The sequence below is a fragment of the Taudactylus pleione genome, unplaced genomic scaffold, assembly GCF_031769625.1.
Source record: "Taudactylus pleione unplaced genomic scaffold, aTauple2 ptg000155l, whole genome shotgun sequence".
NCBI classification, from domain to species: Eukaryota; Metazoa; Chordata; class Amphibia; order Anura; family Myobatrachidae; genus Taudactylus; species Taudactylus pleione.
The window spans coordinates 10,644,276-10,665,365 of record NW_028284557.1 but is presented as its reverse complement, the minus strand read 5'-3'; the positions used below and the strand labels follow the sequence as shown (position 1 = coordinate 10,665,365).

At 45.8% G+C, this 21,090-nt stretch overlaps 1 protein-coding gene across 2 annotated transcripts in view; it reads left to right on the top strand.

The window, feature by feature from the left end:
• The window catches only part of LOC148521801 (keratin, type I cytoskeletal 12-like), a 37,758-nt gene extending 25,524 nt beyond the window's left edge, over positions 1 to 12,234 (top strand). Inside the window, exons 4-8 of one of the 2 annotated variants that reach the window (XM_088474751.1) lie at positions 4,204 to 4,368; positions 7,126 to 7,251; positions 8,903 to 9,123; positions 9,374 to 9,426; positions 11,989 to 12,234. In XM_088474751.1, coding sequence (XP_088330877.1) covers positions 4,204 to 4,368; positions 7,126 to 7,251; positions 8,903 to 9,123; positions 9,374 to 9,426; positions 11,989 to 11,990 — 567 coding nt within the window. In that variant the 3' untranslated portion in view covers positions 11,991 to 12,234. Of the gene's footprint in view, positions 1 to 4,203; positions 4,369 to 7,125; positions 7,252 to 8,902; positions 9,124 to 9,373; positions 9,427 to 11,967 lie in introns of both variants that reach the window. The other variant, XM_088474750.1, reaches the window with a different exon arrangement.
• The last annotated feature ends 8,856 nt before the right edge of the window (positions 12,235 to 21,090 follow it).

The window sequence follows — 21,090 nt, the reverse complement described above, 5'->3', positions numbered from 1 at the left end:
ACTAGAAAACTAAAGATTGTGATAAACTTCACCTTTCAGCAAGACAATGTTTCCAAGCACAAGGCCAAAGTAACACTGGTGTGCAGTGGCAGCTCCAAAGTCCAAAATTGAAATAGGAGAACTACACCAACTGTCAGTGAGTCATGGCCGGTGATTTTTGAAAGGGCAGTTGTTGTGGCTCCCCAATTTGAATTTTGGACTGTGCTATAGCCAGGGGCTGGCTGGCAACTTTTAGCCTGGAGGGCAAATGCATGCAGACGGCCCTGGCAGAGGAGTAGCATGTAGCCAGGGTGCCCGAAAAATGTATTTACTACGGCACCCCCCCCCACCCCCCTCAAGTGTACCAGGGAGGAGGCGGGTCCATATGGGATTAATGAAGATTAGGGGCAGCCCCGTCATGGTGCCCATATGCAGTGCCCCCCTGTGCCCCAGGAGAGGACCCCCTTATGCAGGCTTCCAGTAGTGCCCCCAGTAGTGATCCCCCTATGCAGTGCCCCTTATACAGTGCCCCCAGTAGTGGTTCCCCCCTGTGCAGTGCCCCTTGTGCCCCCAGTAGTAAGCCCCTTATATAGTGCCCCCAGTAGTGGTACCCCCTATGCAGTGCCCCTTATATAGTGCCCCCAGTAGCAGTCCACCCCCCATGCAGTGCCCCCAATAGTGGTAACCCTTATGCAGTGCCCCTTAAATAGTGGCCCCAGTTGTAGCCTCCCCCCTATGCAGTACCCCCAGTATTGCCCTTTTTATAGAGCCCCCAGCAGTGATCCCTCAATGCAGTGCCCACAGTGGTAGTCCCCTCCCCCCTATGTAGTGCCCCTAGTAGTAGTCCCCTCCCCCCTATGCAGTGCCCCTAGTAGTTGTCCCCTCCCCTTGTAGTGCCCCTAGTAGTAGTAGTCCCCCCTTGTAGTGTCCTTAGTAGTAGTAGCCCCCCCTTGTATTGCCCCCAGTAGTAGTCCCCCCTTGTAGTAGTAGTCCCCCCCTTGTAGTGCCCCCAGTAGTAGTCCCCCCCTTGAAGTGCCCCCAGTAATAATCCCCAGTAGTGGTATCCACCTTGCAGTGCCGCCAGTAGTGGTACCCCCTTGTAGTGCCCCCCTCTAGTCGCCCCCCCTTGTAGTGCCCCCAGTAGTGATTTCCCCCTTGTACTGCCCCCAGTAGTGGTCTCCCTCTTGTAGTGCCCCCAGTAATAGTCCCTCCCTCTTGTAGTGCCCCCAGTAGTGGTTCCCCCCTTGTAGTGCCCCCAGTAGTAGTAGTCCCCCCTTGTAGTGCCCCCAGTAGTAGTAGTCCCCCCTTGTATTGCCCCCAGTAGTAGTAGTAGTCCCCCCCTTGTAGTGCCCCCAGTAGTGATCTCCCCCTTGTAGTGCCTGCCCCTCCCCCAGTAGACACACGTAATAAAAAAAAAACAAAGAAAACACTTACCTCAATCCCCGCTCCCGCCATCCGCTCCTCTGTCTGTCCTTCCCGGGCCGGGCCGCTCTGCATTATGGGAGAGACGTCATGACATCATGATGCCTCTTCCATTGCCCACTGCGGGAGCCGGAAAATGGAGCGGCTCCTGCAGTGGGCGCAGCAGCAACTAATGAGAGTCTGACAGACTCTCATTGGCTGATGATCAAAACAAACACACAGCTGCCGCTGCCGGCAGCTGTGTGTTTGTCACTTGTGTGTGCTGACCGAACTCCGTCCGGTCAGCGCTACACACGCGGTGCAATCTGTGTCACAGTGACTGCCCGTGGCCAGCATGACGCTGCAGCCCAGGGGGCACATGGCACCCTGGCCCAGCCCACCACTGGCTACAGCCTCACCAATGGAGCCACCACTGCTGGCGTGGTTGAACAACAAAAAGGTGAATGTTCTAAAATGGTCAAGTCAAAGTCAAGATCTTAATCAGATTGAGAATATATGAATCTGTGGCACTATTTGAAAATTGCAGTCCACAAACAAACATCCAACCAACTTGAACACCTGGAGCAAATCTGCAAGGCAGAATGGGCAAAAATCAGTTTGCAAACCTAGTAGAAACTTACTACAGCAGACAAAGCTGTTATCGCAGCAAATGGTGTTTCTACAAAAAACTAGTCTTTTCAGTTTTCATTTAAAAAAAAACAATCTGCACACATATAATGAATTATGAATTTGAAAGATGGACTCATGCAGTAGCTATATGTTCATACAAAATATGTACCACTGCTATAATAAATAAGGACTAAAATGTCCTATATGTACTATATGATAACTGGCAATGCTTCCCAATGAGTAGAGATTAGTATATTGGAGTATAGAAAAAGTCTCTGTAGAGGGGACACTCTTATCAAAATATTAAAACTTAACCTTTATTAATGTCAAAAAATTAAGTATAAAATATCACTTAGAAGACAAAATCTCACAATAAATACAAACTGTGGTGATAAAAAGTGCTATATTTAACAGTCAGTTCGTAATCCTCATAAGTGGCGAAAATAACAAAACAAAACGCACATATAATATATAAATGACAAATAAGATAAAATGCACCCAATCCAATTTCAGAGGTGAAACTCCTCAATCTGTTGCTAATAAAGAGTCAGTTACAGTAGTATAAGTTAGTGTAAGAATGTGTTCCAGTCCATTTAGGAGGAGTACAACCTGACTGTTGGGTACGTGATCCCTCCATATACTTCATGATTCTTTTCAGCCCTAATTTCCACAATATTTAATGTTTAATGTCTTGTAAAAGATATTTGATACTTACGTTATTAACAGTAATAAAGTTTTGATGTTTTGATAATATTTTGTTTGCCTACTCCTGGAACAATCTGTGCAAGGGTAATTTTTGATAGGTAGCCACCCTGATGAATGACATGTTCCTCTTATTTATAAAATTCATTGGTCTGTTTGTTTGTTTGTCTGTCTAATTATACATTCAGACACCCCCGCACAGATTGGGATGAAACCAACGTGAGGTGGTCCAGTTGGATCCTGGGCATTCTTTAAGGGGTTTAGGGTCCCGGTCGGACCTCCTGTTGGTGTATGGTGGGCAGAACTTTGACCTGGGGACACTCAGTAGAACTTTGACCCGGGGACCCTGTTCTGGGCCTTCCACAGGTTGGATTTGGACAAAAACCTCACAAAGAGATAACATTACAGGCCAAAAGACATACTAGGGGGTCAACGTCCAGGTCAGACCTCCCACTGGTGTACACTGGGCAGAAGTGGGGAGCCTGTTCTGGTCCTTCCACTGGATGGATTCGGATAAAAACTTTACAGAGGGGTGGCAATTGGTCTGGGATGCATAATGGAGTGGTTGGGGTCCCAGTTGGACCTCATGATGGAGTGCACCAGGCCGTACTTTTACCCAGGGAGCCTGTTCTGGGCCTTCCACTGGATGGATTTGGAGGACATCTCATAATAAAACTTAATAACTTGAAGAAACATCCCTGCACCGACTGGGATCCTGCAAAAATTGGGATCCTGGCCATGAATTGGGATCCTGGCCAGGCTTTAAAGAGGTTAGAGTCGCGGTCGGCCATCCCGTTGGTGTACGCTGGGCAGAACTTTGACCTGCAGTATCTGTGCCTCGCCTTCCACTGGATGGTTTTAGACAAAAACTTCACAGAGCGGTAACATTGGATCCAAAAAGACATACTAGGGGGTTGAGGTCCCAGTCGGACCACCCGTTGATGTACGCTGGGCAGAACTTTGACTTGGGGAGCCTGTTCTGGGTCTTCCACTGGATGGATTTGCATGAAAACTTCACAGAGGGGTGGCAATTGGTCTGGGATGCCTAATGGAGTGGTTGGGGTCCCAGTCGGACCTCATGGAGGCGTGCGCTGCGTAGAACTTTGACCCAGATAGCCTGTTCTGTGCCTTTGGATGACATCACATAATAAAACTTAATAACTTGAAGATTTAAACCCGGGTATTTCAGCTAATATATATATTAGCTGAAATACCATTTCATATATATATATAAATGTGTGTGTATTAAACAAACATGCTTGATTTCATTTTGAAAAGTGTGGGGGAGGTGAAAATTTAAACTGTTTCCTAATTGAACCAATCCCAAAAATGTTGCTGTTTGTGGTTACCTATGAATCCAGCCATGTAGTCACAGCGGTAACAGTCATAACACACCTTTCAAGCTAAAAACTTCGCTAAAAGTAGATGTCTTGATATTTCTCCAATATATTTACCAATAACATAAACATGCTGTTTTTCTTTCAATTACAGAGAAGAGAACATAATCACCAAGAGAAATCAAGGTGTCAAGTAGATGTTGAAGTAGACAGCACACCAGCACCAGACCTAGCCAAAGCCCTGGAGAAAATGAGACAGCGATACAAGGAAATAGCCAGCTATTACCAGAAGGCCTTAGAAGCTTTGTATAAGCACAAGGTTTGGATAATTATTTTGGGATACATCTTGGTGGGTCTGTAGAAGTTTGAGCGACACATCGCTAAATATTAGGAAGAGCTGGGCAGGTTTGACCAGGTTTGAGCTTATGTTTACCGCAAGTTCATAACTCCTGCAATTAGGATTTATGTTCTCATTAGGTTATGTCATAGTTGGCTTTTGCTTCACTTGCTTACATCTATCAGGCCAGTCTTTCGTTCTTTGTGTTGATTATGTCTTCACGACTGATGCATTTTGCTCAGGAAAGTACATGTCTTAGCATTTCACTGTCACCTGAAATATGGAGCCACCTCCTGATACTAATGGCAAGGGGATCTCTAGACCAGAGTAAAGATGCTGCCGCACAGTGCTGGGCCTGCAGTCAGTTTGCACATTGGGCCATTTCAAATTTTCTTAGCATACATACAATAAATGTTAAGATTCCTACATGTTTACAGGCAATGATACACAGGTTTATGTCCACTCAATGGTTGTGGTTGGTGCATATGTACGGTAATATGCTACCATCATCGGTGCAAACAGAATATGGAGTACATTCATCTGGACACAACATAAAAGAGCTAGTGGTGTTTAATTTTACTTTTTACGTCAGTTTCTGTTCCTGTTCCTATAAGTAGCAGCATAGTTGTTCACATGTTGAGGTCATTATTGTTTAGTAATATGTCGTTATGCTTATTGGAGGCATTTCAAATGCCTGTGCATGCACATAGTGGATAATGGGCACTAATGCCGGTTACACACTGGGACGATGTTGTTACAATTTTTACAAATTGCATCTATATATCACAGATATTGTGCAGTGTGTATACATGAGATACGCGATCCCACGGTCGCATGCAATGTTGTCAGGTTTGATGTGCTGCACATCAAATCTGACGATGTTGCATGCGGCCCCAATCATGTTAATGAAAGGCGGAACGAGTGGTCGTTCATTACATCATTCTCAAGTATACCCATGGTGCAATATCTACACATAGGGGGTCATTCAGACCCACTCGCAAGCGGCAGTATGCTCGCAAGTGGGTCGATGGTCCCCACTGCGCATGCGCACGACGGGGGGAGCTCCGTCGTGCGCATGCGCGAGACCCGGACAGCGACAGCCAAGCTGTCGCTCCGGGTCTCGCACCAAAGGGGACGTGCTGTCGATGGTGACTGACAGCACGCCCCCTTTGGTGGGCGTGCCGGCCAGACGGAGGCGTTCCCATGGGAACGCCTACCGTCTGAAGCCAGCTCCACTGACATCACTAGTGATGTCAGTGGGAGTGATTTTGGCTCCGATAGAACCAAAATCACTCCAGGGCTTGTGGCTGGGAAACCCGACTGCAGGGTTTCCCTCGCAAGTCCGATGGTCGCGATGGTCAAGACCATCGCGACCATCTTTTTGGACGTTCGTATATGCTGTGGGTGGTCACCCACAGCTATACGAGCGTCCAGGAGGACGCTCCATTTTAAAGGAGGAGGGCCCTGATTCAGAGCGAGTGCTCTGGTCAGAGCGAGCGGCTCTGAATCAGGGCCATTGTCCAGTGTGTACTCGACATAACATTATATACGTTATTAACAATTATGTGTATAGCACCAGCATATTCTGCACAGGAATGAAATTGGGAATTAATGCAGATATGAAACAAGACTGCATAATAATAGTCTACTGAACCAGTAGTTTTAGTAGTTTTCATGAATATTGAGGTGGTAGAATCCTTTCCATTTTTGTGGATTCAGATCTCCAGTAACCTATCATGGTAATTAAGCACTAAGTTATTAATAAAAAATAAAAAAGGCGCATTAACGTGCTTTCTTTTCAGATGGCTAAGGGTGCAATTTCTTAGTAAGGATATACTTTTATATTTGTGTTGATAAACTCCCTGTGGCTGATGGCATCCTCCATCAAACCCCCACCAGGAGCAGCAACTTACATATCCAAGCCACTTATCTAAAAATAATTAGACCAGACAAGTATAGGGGAGGGGGGGGCAAAAAGGTCAGCTTAAATGTGAAAGATCGACTAATTATTGCACTACAAACTCCACCTGCCTGGATAACTAACATAAAGATTTGATGACGATGGGGGCCTTCTGCCAGCCCATTCCACATCAACTTTCCTAAATATCCATACTCTTTTTTAATGACCACCATGACTGGCAAATCAGGACAGATGATGCAGCTGAGCCCAGTAGGGTACAAATTAGCCTAAACAAAGCACAGTCTCTCTCATTTCTGCCCCCTATCATCCAGTTTATCTCTCTCTCATCTCTGTTCCTCCTCCCCATTTCTCTCATCCCTGCCCCCACTCACAATTGTCTCTCTCTCCTCTTCTCTCCCCCCCCATCCATCTCTCTCTCTTATCTCTGTCACCGCTACCACAGTCTTGTTGGCTCTGGGTGCTGACAGGAAGGCACAGACCTGTACATCCATACAGTGCTGGGGAGAGAATAGAGGCTTTGTCCGAACATCAAGCAGTCAGTGAGACATGCCTCTGTTCATCTTTCCCTGCTCTGTCCTTCAGTGCACGTGAGCAGGAGGGGCCTCACTCCATCTCTTCACTAGTAGTCGCTGAGAGTTGTGAGGCAAAGTACGATTTTTCCTCTGTACTAGAGCGCAACTGCTAGATTGACACTTAACATTTAAGCCCATGATAGATAGATAGATAGATAGATAGATAGATAGAATCTTGAAAAGGGTGTATATAAATTGATTATTAATGTTTCTGATCTACATACTGTATTTCTTTTTTTCTTAAAGAGTGAGGAAGTTGTCCAGAAGAGCAGAGTTGGCACAGACTTTCTTGACAGCCATAGTAGAGAGCTGAGTATGTTGAGGAGGACAGTGCAGGACCTGAAGGTTGAAATCGAAGTTCTTTATAGCATGGTATGAATACAGCAAGAACAATTTGGCATGAACTTACTACCAAAGCAATAGCCTGACCTCAGGAAATAAGCTTCACCAGTCAAAATAGTCCAATCAGTGGATGTGCAGATTATTTACAGGAATTATATATTTGTATTTCATATTTTCTAAATGTATAATTATACTCTATATGTTCATGATTTAAACACTGATTATACACTGATTATACACCAATCAGCCATAACATTAACAGCACTCACAGGTGAAGTGAATAGCATTGATTATCATGTTACAATGGCTCCTGTCAAGGTGTGATATATTAGGCAGCAAGTGAACACTCAGTTGATGTGTTGGAAGCAGTAAAAATGGGCAAGAGTAAGGATCTGTTTGACTTTGACAAGGGCCGAATTGTAAGGGCTAGAGGACTGGGTTAGAGTATCTCCAAAACAGCAAGTCTTGTGGGGTGTTCCCGGTATGCAGTGATTAGTATCTACCAAAAGTGGTCCAAAGAAGAAGAACACGTAAATCGGTGACAGGGTCATAGGTGCCCATGGCTCATTGATGCACGTGGGGAGCAAAGGTTAGCCTGTCTGGACCTATCCCATAGAAGAGCTAGTGTAGCACAAATAGTTGAAAAAGCTAATGATGGCTATGATAGAAAGGTGTCAGAACACACAGTGCATCACAGTGTGCTGCGTATATGCGGCTGTATAGCTGCAGGCCAATCAGAGTGCCCATGCTGATCCCTGTCCACCGCAGAAAGAGCCTACAATGGTCATGTGTGCATCAGAACTGGGCCATGAAGCAATAAAGAAGTTGGCCTGGTCTTATGAATCACATTTTGTTTTACATCATGGTGATGACCACATGCATGTGTGTCATTTACCTGGGGAAGAGTTGGCACCAGGATGCACTATGGGAAGAAGGCAAGCCTGCAGAGGCAGTGTGATGCTCTTGGCAATGTTGTACTTGGAATCCTTGGGTCCTGGCATTCATGTGGATGCTACTTTGACACGTACTACTTACCTAAACATTGTTGCAGATCAGGTACACCCCTTCATGGCAATGGCATTCCCTGATGGCTAGCAGTGGCCTCTTTCAGTAGGTTAATGCACCCTACCACACTGCAAACATTTTTCAGGATCTTAATCCGATCGAGAATTTGTTGGATGTGCTGGAAAAACAAGTCAGAGTCATGGAGAACCCATCTCGCAACTTACAGGACTTAAGGGATCAGCAGCTAACATTTTGGTACCAGATATCAGAGGACACATGTGTGTGTGTGTCTATATATATATATATATATATATATATATATATTTTTTTTTATTATTTTTTTTTTTCATTATGGGGTCATCTACTAATAAAGAGAGAGAGGGCATATGTATACAGTATATAGCACACCTCCCCTCTCCCATTTGCCAATTAATTAGATAAGTAGTAACTACAAAATACTATTTTTGTTGACAAATCGTGTTCATATCCAGGTATCTGCTAATTTAGCAGTGCTAAGCAATAACTAGACCTCAGATTACATAATTTTTTCCCAGAAAATTAACATATACTAAACTAAGTAATTGTTCTTCCACTCTCTGGACAGTTCTGTCCTCTACCTCTGTCTGGTCATTTAATCCAGGAGTATTAACTGATTCCGCTGTTTCTTCCTTTGCAGAAATCTCTCGGGGAAGCGGCTCTATATGAAGTTCAGTCTGGTTATGCTGCTCAGTTAGAGAATATCCAGGAAGTTATGTTAAAGATAGAAGATGAGTTGGCAAAAATTAGATCTGAAGCTGATAGTTTGAATTCTGACAGTAGAATACTGTATTATCTGAAGGACCTTCTGGAGATGGAAATAAGAACATACAGTATGCTAATGGATGAGGAGAGTAGCAGGTAGGAAGACATCTACAGGTTACTATTGAATTAAATGAAAATATGAAATATCAGTGTAATTCGAGTGGAAACTAAATCACTGATGTTTAAGTCACACATTAAATTGGCTTAAATATGAAATAAAATTGGTGTTATGACAGATCTAAGGGCGGATGCACATGGTGAGCTTTGGGGGTCTACCCATTGCTTCAGAGTTTCATTGGATTTTGCTGATTCTATTTCTAACCATGACACATTGCTCTTTCCATAGGATGGAAGATGTGATCAGTGAGTCATCTTGTGGAACTCCAAATAACAGACACTGTAAGTTTGCCATATTACATTTAAAACACAGATATCCAGAAAATATATGTCTTATTAAACCTGGATACAGTTGTTGCCAATTATTTTAAATGTGTATTCTAATTAGGGATGAGCGGTTCACTTTTGACTCGGTTATTTTTGCGAAATAAGCAAGTTTGGATTTATCTTATTTTCTATTCAAAACACGTGAGAGCTGGATAGTAAATAAGATGCCATTTTTGAGATCCAAACATAACTGAGTAAAACCAAACTGCTCATCTCTAATTGTAATATAATTTCACGAGTTTATCAATAATGATCATATCTCATTATAAGCATATGGGCAAAAAGGTTGGTGTAGTGGTTAGCATTACTGCCTCAGAGCAGTGCGGTCATGAGTTAAATTCCTGGTCATGGCCCCTTGTATTTGCTCCCATGCTTGTGTAGATTTTCTCCAGGTACTTCAGTTTTCTCCCACATATCAAAAACATACTGGTAGGTTACAGATGTATAACCTAGCCTCAATATGCCATTCAGCAGGAGACACCTGGAGGTATATTTACCACAATGCGGGTTTTCAGAAGTAGAGGTGTTTCCCATAGCAGCCAATCAGATTTTACTTTATCTAACACATTTTAGAAGATAATAGTTAGAATCTGGTTGGTTGCTATGGGTAACATCTCCACATCTAAAAACCCTCACATCAGTAAATATATCCCCTGGTTTGAGTGAGCGGCGATGTAGAGTGTGTAATTGGCTTCTGACAAAAAAGGTATGTAGTTATGTGACCGGCGGCCGAGGTAAGTACGGTGCGCCTGTCCTATTAGCCGCGGAGGGGAGGGTTAGGTTTAGGGCACCCCGGGGGGACTTAGGGATAGGCACCCCCCCAGGAGGGTTAGGGTTAGGCTAGGGGAAGGGGGGGTTAGGGTTAGGCACTCCAGGGGGAGGTTAGGGTTAGGCACCCCCCAGGAGGGTTAGGTTTAGTGTGCGGGAAGGGGGGGTTAGGTATAGCCACACCTGGGGGGGAGGTTAGAGTTAGGCACTAGGGAGAGAGGTTAGGGTTAGGCACCCCTAAAGGAGGGTTAGGGGGGGGGGAGAGGGGAGGGTTAGGGTACTTACCTCACACTGCTGGGATTTCCTCCTGTCGGGCTCACAGTGTCGGGATTTGAACCGCCGGCATTACAATCCCATTCCGGCAAAAAATATTAACCCTGGTGTGTATATGTGATATGGAATATGTACTGTAAGCTCAACTAGGGCACACACTGATGTGAATGACTGTAACATTCTCTGTAAAGTTCTGTGGAATATGTCTGCACTATATAAATAACTGTTCATAAATAAATAATACTGCACACTCTTATGGGGTAAAATATAAATCCTTATAGATTGGTTGTACTGCGGAAGTGAAATTGTGGCATCGAGCCACAGAGATGCTTATGAAAGAATATAGAAAATAGGTAGTTAAAATCTTTTAACTCCTAATCATTTGTAAATTGTTAAAAAGGCTTTTTATGTTGGCTTAATAGCTTTTACAGTATCTTGATCCTTCAAAAAAAAAACATAAGAAATCTTCTGCGCTCTGTATTGAGTCTACTTTTAAGTCTCCATGGATTAAATAAACTTCTGAACGCAGATTCCGGATGGTCGGGAGTCTGTGCAGGTGCCGGACCCTTACTGCGCATGTACTGTATGGGTCCTGCATGTTCGCACACTGGGCCTGATTCAGAGCTGGACACTCTGACAAGAGCGCTCGCTCTGAATCAGTCCCTCCCACCTAAAATTTTAGCGGCCTCCTGGCCGCTTGCATAGCTGTGGGTGACCACCCACAGCTTATGCGTGCGGCCAAAAAGATGGTCGCGATGGTCAAGACCATCGCGACCATCGGGCTTGCGACGAGACCCTGCGGTAGGGTCTCGCTGCCGCAAGCCCAGGAGTGCTTTTGGCTCTATCAGAGCCAAAAGCACTCCCACTGACATCACTAGTGATGTCAGTGGGGCCGACCCCAGACGGTAGGCGTTCCCATGGGAACGCCTCCGTCTGGGCAGCAACGCCCCCGGCACGCCCACCAAAGGGGGCGTGCTGTCACTCACCATCGACAGCACGCCCACTTTGGTGCGAGACCCATAGCAATGGCTTGGCCGTCGCTATGCGGGTCTCGCGCATGCGCACGACGGAGCTCCCTTCGTTGTGCGCATACGCACTAGGGCACCATCAACCCGCTTGCGAGCACTCAGCGCTCGCGAGAGGGTCTGAATCAGGCCCACAGTCTGGCAACAGACTGTCAGTGATTCACAGTTTGCAGCCGTTTGTGGGCGGGAGGAGGCGGCGATGGCCTCCATTTCCCGGAGGCCATTAAATTCTAAGTGCAAATGTAATCAGTTACTAAAGTGTTAAGTAATAGAGTGCAGTAAAACAAATACAGAGCTTGTAGGAAAAAGACTTACAAATAACATACCATATGTTAATGTCTCTACTGAGAATGCCTAGACTCTCTCATTAGCATGTCTTATTTTAATACTATGTCTATATCAAAGCACAATTGCTCATTGAAGTTTTCAGTGTTACTGTGTTTGATTTCAGAGTCATTTTCCGTCATCAGCAAAAACTAATCAGTTGAAGATTTGACAAGTGGACACACAACAAATGGTGGCCTTTCAGGTTTCTAAAAGTCCCATGACAAAGTTAAATAAAACTATTTATTAATATAGAAAATCAGAAGTCATGATTATATTTAATTTTTTATGTATTGATTCCCAGGACAGAGTTGTCTCAATTCGCTAAATTACCTATTATCTAATGTCTGTCTACATTTTTGCAGGTGTTAACAATAAACCATTACACTAAATAAATAAATACAAATAGATGTATTGGCTTTATTTATTTATTTAATAATAATATGTAAAGAGGAGGAAGGGAAATAATGCTGGAGAAGAAAGTACGGCTTTACACAGCAGTAAAGATGAGCGGATTTCCTGAAAAACAAACACACTAAAACTTAGGGGTTCCAAGACGAATCGCGTCCCAGCTCGGATCACTTTTGGGGTTCCGACGCCGAGTAAAACCGAATCTTGATGCTGTTAGTTCAGAACTAGGATTTAAAAAACGAATCTCAGATTTGGATTGCACATAAAGAAAACCAAAACCAAATCTGATTCTGAACCAAAACCATGCCACATTTCTATACAGCAGTGTTACTATCTGCTCACCACCCCAGTCAGGCCTAGGTGGGAGCCTTTTGTCAGCCCATCATACACACGTTGGGTGCGTACACACTGGGCGATTAAAGTGGATGACTGAACGATAACGATATCGTTATCGTTCAGTCGTCCACTTTATCGTCCATTTCTAACACCAAAACAATTAACGATAACGACAATGCGCGTTACTGCGGGTCGTTCGTCATTATCGTTCATCGGGTAAACCTGCAGGCCAACCTGACGATATTGTCAGGTTGCTGCATGTTGGGGAATGGGGGAGAGAGCCCGGCGCTGAACGATATCGTTAATGATATCGTTCAGAGGGTGTGCTCAATGTCATGAACGGCATTGAGCACACCCTGCCGGGGAACACTAGACGATATCGCTCAGGGAGCATATCGTCTAGTGTGTACGCTCCTTTAAGATATCCAAGCTCCCTCCCAATGACACATAATAGGCTCACCAGGACCAGTGGTGCTGCTGACCCCAGTAGGGTACAATCAGCCTAACCCATGTATTAACAAGGAGAGCACCTCAAGATCTACTAGTGAGACAGCCACTGCTACCATTCTTTCCTGATAAAGCTGAAAACTACAGTAAGTAATAAAATGGGACGGGTGGGAGGGAATGTCTGGAAAACAAAGAGGCCACCTCTACCCAGAAACAACCAGAACAACGCCACAAACTTCACCCACAAACACACCCTTAAACAGTTGATTGTCTAACTATCAACTGGCCATAACACAGAAAAAAAACCCAACAATACATTTACCCCTGCTGAGCCAAATATAGACATACACATACTAGGTGTTTAATACACGACAAGCAAATAGCACACCTTCTGTTCCTCTTGATTGAAAATATTCTTATATTTAAGTACTTTGTAAAATAAAATGTTAACCTCAATTCTGTTAGTTTTTGTTTTTACCAGTCTGGGCACTACTTTTCAATGAATAGGATGGTTTTCTGGCTAAGGCAAATTATATGCTAACATAGAACAGTCATGATATATTATTTAGATTAGGGGTGTGCACCGGCCACTTTTCGTGTTTTGTGTTTTGGTTTTGGATCTGGATCTTTCTTCGTGTTTTGGATCTGGATTGGTTTTGCCAAAACCACCCTTCCGTGTTTTGGGTTCTGGGTTTTGTGTTTTGGATCTGTATTTTTTTGAAAAAAAGCATAAAAACAGCTAAAATCACAGAATTTGTAGGTTTTTCTGCCCCTATGCTATTATTAACCTCAATAACCTTAATTTCCACTCATTTCCAGTCTATTCTGAACACCTCACACCTCACAATAGTGTTTTTATGTCCAAAAGGTTGCACCGAGGTAGCTGGATGACTATGCTAAGCGACACGAGTGGGCGGCACAAACACGTGACCCATCTAGGCGTGATACTGCAGTGGCAGACAGGATGGCAGTTTGAAAAACTAGGCCCCAAACTGTACATAGTGCAAAGAAAAAAAAGAGGTGCAAGATGGAATTGTCCTTGGGCCCTCCCACCCACCCTTATGTTGTATAAACAGGACATGCACACTTTAACAAACCAATCATTTCAGCGCCAGGGTCTGCCACACAACTGTGGCTGAAATGATTGGTTCATTTGGGCCCCCACAAAACAAGCTGGCAATTAATGTGTCCCTGCACAAACTGGCTCTACGGAGGCAAGATGTCATCCCCATCCTCCTCATCCACCGATTCCTCACCCTCTTCAGTGTGTACATCCTCATCCTCACAAAGTATTAACTCGTCCCCACTTGAATCCACCACCACAGGTCCCTCTGTACCTTCTGGAGGCTGGTCTCCCTGGAAGAGCTGATAATTCATTTTGATGAACATCATCTCCACATTCTGTGGAAGCAACATCCTACGCCTTTCGCTGACAAGGTTCCCGGCTGCACTAAACACTCTTTCGGAGTACACACTGGAGGGGGGGCAACTCAGGTAAAATAGAGCCAGTTTGTACAGGGGCCTCCAAATTGCCTCTTTTTCCTGCCAGTACAGGTATGGACTGTCTGACATGCCTACTTGGATGCTGTCACCGATGTAATCCCCCACCATTCTGTCAATGGTGACAGTATCATATGCAGTGACAGTAGACATGTCAGAAATTGTTGCCAGGTCCTTCAGTCCGGACCAGATGTCCAAACTTGGTCCTGCCTGCCCTGCATCACCGCCAGCGGGTTGCTTAGGATACCTAAGTTTTTTCCTTGCAGCACCAGTTGTGGGAGAAAATGAAGAAGGAGCTGTTGACGTGTCACGTTCCGCTTCTGCTGACAGTGTGTTCACCAGCAGGTCTTTGCACCTCTGCAGGCTTGTGTCAGCCGGAAAGAGAGACACCACATAGGCTTTAAACCTAGGATCGAGCACGGTGGCCAAAATGTAGTGGTCTGATTTCAACAGATTGACCACCCTGGAATCCTGGCAAAGCGAATGAAGGGCTTCATCCACAAGTCCCACATGCCGAGCGGAATCGCTCCATCTTAGCTCCTCCTTCACTTTCTCCAGCTGCTTCTGCAAAAGCCTGATGAGGGGAATGACCTGACTCAAGCTGGCAGTGTCTGAACTGACTTCACGTGTGGCAAGTTCGAAGGGCTGGAGAACCTTGCACAACACGGAAATCATTCTCCACTGCGCTTGAGTCAGGTGCATACCCCCTCCTTTGCCTATGTCATAGGTGGATGTATAGGCTTGAATGGCCTTTTGCTGCTCCTCCATCCTCTGAAGCATATAGAGGGTTGAGTTCCACCGCGTCACAACCTCTTGCTTCAGGTGATGGTGGGGCAGGTTCAAGAGTGTTTGCTGGCGCTCCAGTCTTCGGCACGCAGTCGCTGAATGGCGAAAGTGGCCAGAAATTTTTCGGGCCACCCAAAGCGTCTCCTGCACGCCCCTGTCGCTTTTCAGAAAATTCTGCACCACCAAGTTTATTGTGTGAGCAAAACATGGGACGTGCTGGAATTTGCCCAGATGTAATGCCCGCACAATATTGGTGGCGTTGTCAGATATCACAAATCCCCAGGAGAGTCTAAGTGGGGTAAGCCACTGGGCAATGATTTCCCTCAGTTTCTCTAAGAGGTTGTCGGCGGTGTGCCTCTTACTGAAACTGGTGATACACAACGTAGCCTGCCTTGGAACGAGCTGGCGTTTCTGAGATGCTGCGACTGGTGACGCTGCTGCTGTTGCTGCGTAAGGTGATGCATCTACCCAGTTGGCTGTCACAGTCATATAGTCCTTAGTCTGCCCTGTTCCACTTGTCCACATGTCCGTGGTTAAGTGGACATTGGGTACAACGGCATTTTTCAGGACACTGAGGACACTTTTTCTGACGTTTCTGTACAGTCTTGGTATCGCCTGCCTAGTGAAGTGGAATCTAGATGGGATTTGGAACAGGGGACACACTACCTCCAGCAATTGTCTAAATCCCACTGCACTAATGGCGGATACCGGACGCACGTCTAACACCAACATAGCAGTCAAGGCCTCAGTTATACGTTTTGCTTCAGGATGACTGCTGTCGTACTTCATCCTCCTCGCTAAGGACTGTTGGAGGGTCAATTGTTTAGTAAAAGTAGTGGTGTTCCTACTTCCTCTCTGGGATGATGAACGACTCCCAGCAGCAGCAACAGCAGCAGCGGCAGCAGGAGGCGTAGCAATGCAGGATCCTCCGGAGGAATCCGGGATAGGAGAGTCAGTCATGCCAGTGACATGGCCTGCAGGACTACTTCCGATCCTGACTAAGGAGGAAATTGACGAGGAGGGAGTTGACGGTGTGGTTTGCAGGCGCTTGGATACAACAAGACAACGGGATTTAGGTGTCCCTGGACTGCTTACGGTCTTAGCCAAAGTTTCTGAACTTGACTGTAACTTATTATGAATGCGCTGCAGGTGCCGTATAAGGGAGGATGTTCCTAGGTGATTAACGTCCCTACCCCTACTTATTCCACCTTTACATAAGGTACATATGGCAAGACAGTTGTTGTCCGGATTTGGATAGAAATATTGCCAGACCAAAGAGGTGGAATGTTTGGTCTTCTGCCCGGGCATGACCGTGATGGGCTTTTTCATCCCACGGACAACTACTGTCTCTTTCGGAGCCTGATTTAAACAAACCACATCACCATCAGAATCCTCCTCGCCAACTTCCTCCTCAGCGCCAGCTACACCAGTATCCTCATCCTGTTGTACTTCAACAGTGACATCTTCAATTTGCATATCAGCAAGTGGACTGTGGGTGCTCCTTTCAGCACTTGCAGGGGGCGTGCAAATGGTGGAAAGAGCCACCTCTTCCCGTCCAGTGCTGGGAAGGTCAGGCATCGCAACCACCACCACACTTGGACTCTCCTTGGGGATTTGTGATATCTTCTTAGAAAGCACAGTTCTTCGCTGTGCTTTTGCCAGCTTAACTCTTGATTTTTTTAGTGGGAGGAGGGCTTCCATCGTCATGTGAAGCTGAACCACTAGTCATGAACATACTAGGGATCGACCTTAGCCGTTCCTTGCCACTCCGTGTCGTAAATGGCATATTGGCAAGTTTACGTTTCTCTTCAGCTGATTTAAATGTTTTTTTCAAGGTCATTTTCCTGAACTTTTTCATTTGGGATTGTATGTGCCCTCTATTATGACATTGGGCATCGGCCTTGGCAGACGACGTTGATGGCATGTTATCGTCTATGTCAAGACTAGTGGCAGCAGCTTCAGCACTAGGAGGAAGTGGTTCTTGATCTTTCCCTATTTTATTTTTATCAGAGAAAGTTTGGTCCTCCATTTATGTTATATCGATTTGATATATACGTGCGGCTAAACACAGAAAATATTTTTTTATTTTTGCTGGAGAGTAGTGCACTTTGTGGGTTACACCAGCCTTTAAGAAATGAGCCAGCCGGCTCTTTACTTATGGGACACAGGCGCACGCTTGGCGCTGCTCCTTTGTTGATGCACGTGCGGCTACTGCGCACACAATTCACAAACACAGAAAATATATATTTTTTTGGTTTGGACTGGAGTGTACTTTGGGGGTTACAGCACCCTTTAACGGTCAAGCCTGCCGGACCTTTACTTATGACACAGGCGCACGCTTGGCACTACTTTGTTGATGCACGTGCGGCTACTGCGCACACAATTCACAAACACATAAAATAATTTTTTTTTTGGTTTGGACTAGAGTGTACTTTGGGGGTTACAGCACCCTTTAACGGTCAAGCCAGCCGGCCCTTTACTTATGACACAGGCGCACGCTTGGCACTACTTTGTTGATGCACGTGCGGCTACTGCGCACACAATTCACAAACACAGAAAATATATATTTTTTTGGTTTGGACTGGAGTGTACTTTGGGGGTTACAGCACCCTTTAACGGTCAAGCCAGCCGGACCTTTACTTATGACACAGGCGCACGCTTGGCACTACTTTGTTGATGCACGTGTTGCTACTGCGCACACAATTCACAAACACAGAAAATATATATTTTTTTGGTTTGGACTGGAGTGTACTTTGGGGGTTACAGCACCCTTTAACGGTCAAGCCAGCCGGCCCTTTACTTATGACACAGTCGCACGCTTGGCACTACTTTGTTGATGCACGTGCGGCTACTGCGCACACAATTCACAAACACAGAAAATTATTTTTTTTTGGGTTTGGACTGGAGTGTACTTAGGGGGTTACAGCACCCTTTAACGGTCAAGCCAGCCGGCCCTTTACTTATGACACAGGCGCACGCTTGGCACTACTTTGTTGATGCACGTGAAGCTACTGCGCACACAATTCACAAACACAGAAAATATTTTTTTTTTGTTTGGACTGGAGTGTACTTTGGGGGTTACAGCACCCTTTAATGGTCAAGCCAGCCGGCCCTTTACTTATGACACAGGCGCACGCTTGGCACTACTTTGTTGATGCACATGCGGCTACTGCGCACACAATTCACAAACACAGAAAATATTTTTTTTTTTGGTTTGGACTGGAGTGTACTTTGGGGGTTACAGCACCCTTTAACGGTCAAGCCAGCCGGCCCTTTACTTATGACACAGGCGCACGCTTGCCACTACTTTGTTGATGCACGTGCGGCTACTGCGCACACAATTCACAAACACAGAAAATAATTTTTTGGGGGGTTTGGACTGGAGTGTACTTTGGGGGTTACAGCACCCTTTAACGGTCAAGCCAGCCGGCCCTTTACTTATGACACAGGCGCACGCTTGCCACTACTTTGTTGATGCACGTGCGGCTACTGTGCACACAATTCACAAACACAAAAAAAATATTATTTTTTTAGCACTTGGGGGGAGCACCCCTGATGGACAGAGCACCCCCTGGACAACACTACAGCACCCCTTTAGGACTGGGACACTGCACAGGACTTTGGAGTGGACACAGCCCCTATGGACAAGTGACTGCACAACACAGTCCAGCCAGCCCCTATGGACTTTGAAGTAGTGGACACAGCCCCTATTAACAACAGCAGCACAGCACAACACAGCCAGCCCCTATGGACTTTGAAGTAGTGGACAACAGCAGCACAGCGCAGCACAGCACAGCACAACACTACTCTGCACTACACTACACTACACAGCCCAGCCAGCCCTAACTCCCACCCTCCCTCTTCACTGTCCACAGCCGAGTGAGAAAATGGCGCCGACGCGGGTACCTTATATAGGATCCAAAACCCGCGAGACTCGGAAGGCGGGAAGATGACGTTTTGCCTCGATTTCAGAATCCGAGTCAGGCGGGAAAAGTCGAGCCTGACTCGGATCGGACTTGGATCGGAGGGGCTCGGGGGGGTTCGGATTTCAGAAATCCGAACCCGCTCACCCCTAATTTAGATGGTATAACTACTCACTGTTTGGGTTTTGTAGCCAATGTAAATTTTCAGTATCTGCATGACAATTGCATATATACTGTACCTACCTGGTAATGCATAAGTTAATTGGCATCAAATGTTCCTCTAATACAGATAACACTGACATATGTTTTTAAAACTCATTATATTAGCTAATAAACAAAATCACCTTTAAATCTAAGCATATAATGTTACAAAAGGGATGGAATACTACATCACTGGAACCCACAGCAAAATTTGGGAGTTCCCAGTGACGAAGTTCACCCTCCTGTGGTCTCTGGTCTGTAGAGAATACATGGGTGCTTGCTCTGAGATTATAGCATATACAGGCAATGGTGCAAATACTGTGATTGCTGGGCTGCATTGGTTACTGGCTCCCTCATCTCCTACAGGCCCATAGCCACTGAAGATAACCCCTTCTGTAAAGAGCCCCTGCATTCAAAAGGTGTGTGGCAATGCACCGTCACACCACTAGTACCAGGACGTTTTCATTGGTTTGAGGTGTGTATGTGTTTGTGTGTGTGTGTGCGTGTGTGTGTGGGGGGGGGGGGGGCTGGGGCAGGGCAAGACTGTACAAGACTGCTGAAGCCATGGATCTTGGTTGCAACAGTAGAGTCCAGAGATCAGTAATATCTGTTATATAGAACAATGTACTGTAGATGACAAAACTGCAAGTGTTTGTCCTAAAGACATGGAGTTCCAGCTCTGCTGCATTACCTAAAAGACAATTTCAAGTTTGATTGAAACTACCAAGTTTGTTTTAGAGGTGATGTTTAGTCAAAGAGTAGAGTTATCAATAAAGTGGTCTGGTTCCCATGTATTTCCTCTACTGTGAAACATATTGATATTAGGGGTGAGCGGGTTCGGATTTCTGAAATCCGAACCCCCCCGAGCCCCCCCGATCCGAGTCCGAACCGAGTCAGGCTCGACTTTTCCCGCCTGACTCGGATCTGAAATCGAGGAAAAACGTCATCATCCCGCCTTCCGAGTCTCGCGGGTTTTGGATCCTATATAAGGTACCCGCGTCGGCACCATTTTCTCTCTCGGCTGTGGACAGTGAAGAGGGAGGGTGGGCGTTAGGGCTGTGTAGTGTAGTGTAGTGTAGTGTAGTGCTGCTGTTGTCCACTACTTCAAAGTCCATAGGGGCTGGCTGTGTTGTGCTGTGCTGCTGTTGTTAATAGGGGCTGTGTCCACTACTTCAAAGTCCATAGGGGCTGGCTGGACTGTGTTGTGCAGTCAGTTCTCCATAGGGGCTGTGTCCACTCCAAAGTCCTGTGCAGTGTCCAAGTCCTAAAGGGGTGCTGTAGTGTTGTCCAGGGGGTGCTCTGTCCATCAGGGGTGCTCCCCCCAAGTGCTAAAAAAATAAAATATTTTCTGTGTTTGTGAATTGTGTGCGCAGTAGCCGCACGTGCATCAACAAAGTAGTGCCAAGCGTGCGCCTGTGTCATAAGTAAAGGGCCGGCTGGCTTGACCGTTAAGGGTGCTGTAACCCCCGAAAGTACACTCCAGTCCAAACCAAAAAAAAAATTATTTTCTGTGTTTGTGAATTGTGTGCGCAGTAGCCGCACGTGCATCAACAAAGTAGTGCCAAGCGTGTGCCTGTGTCATAAGTAAAGGTCCGGCTGGCTTGACCGTTAAAGGGTGCTGTAAC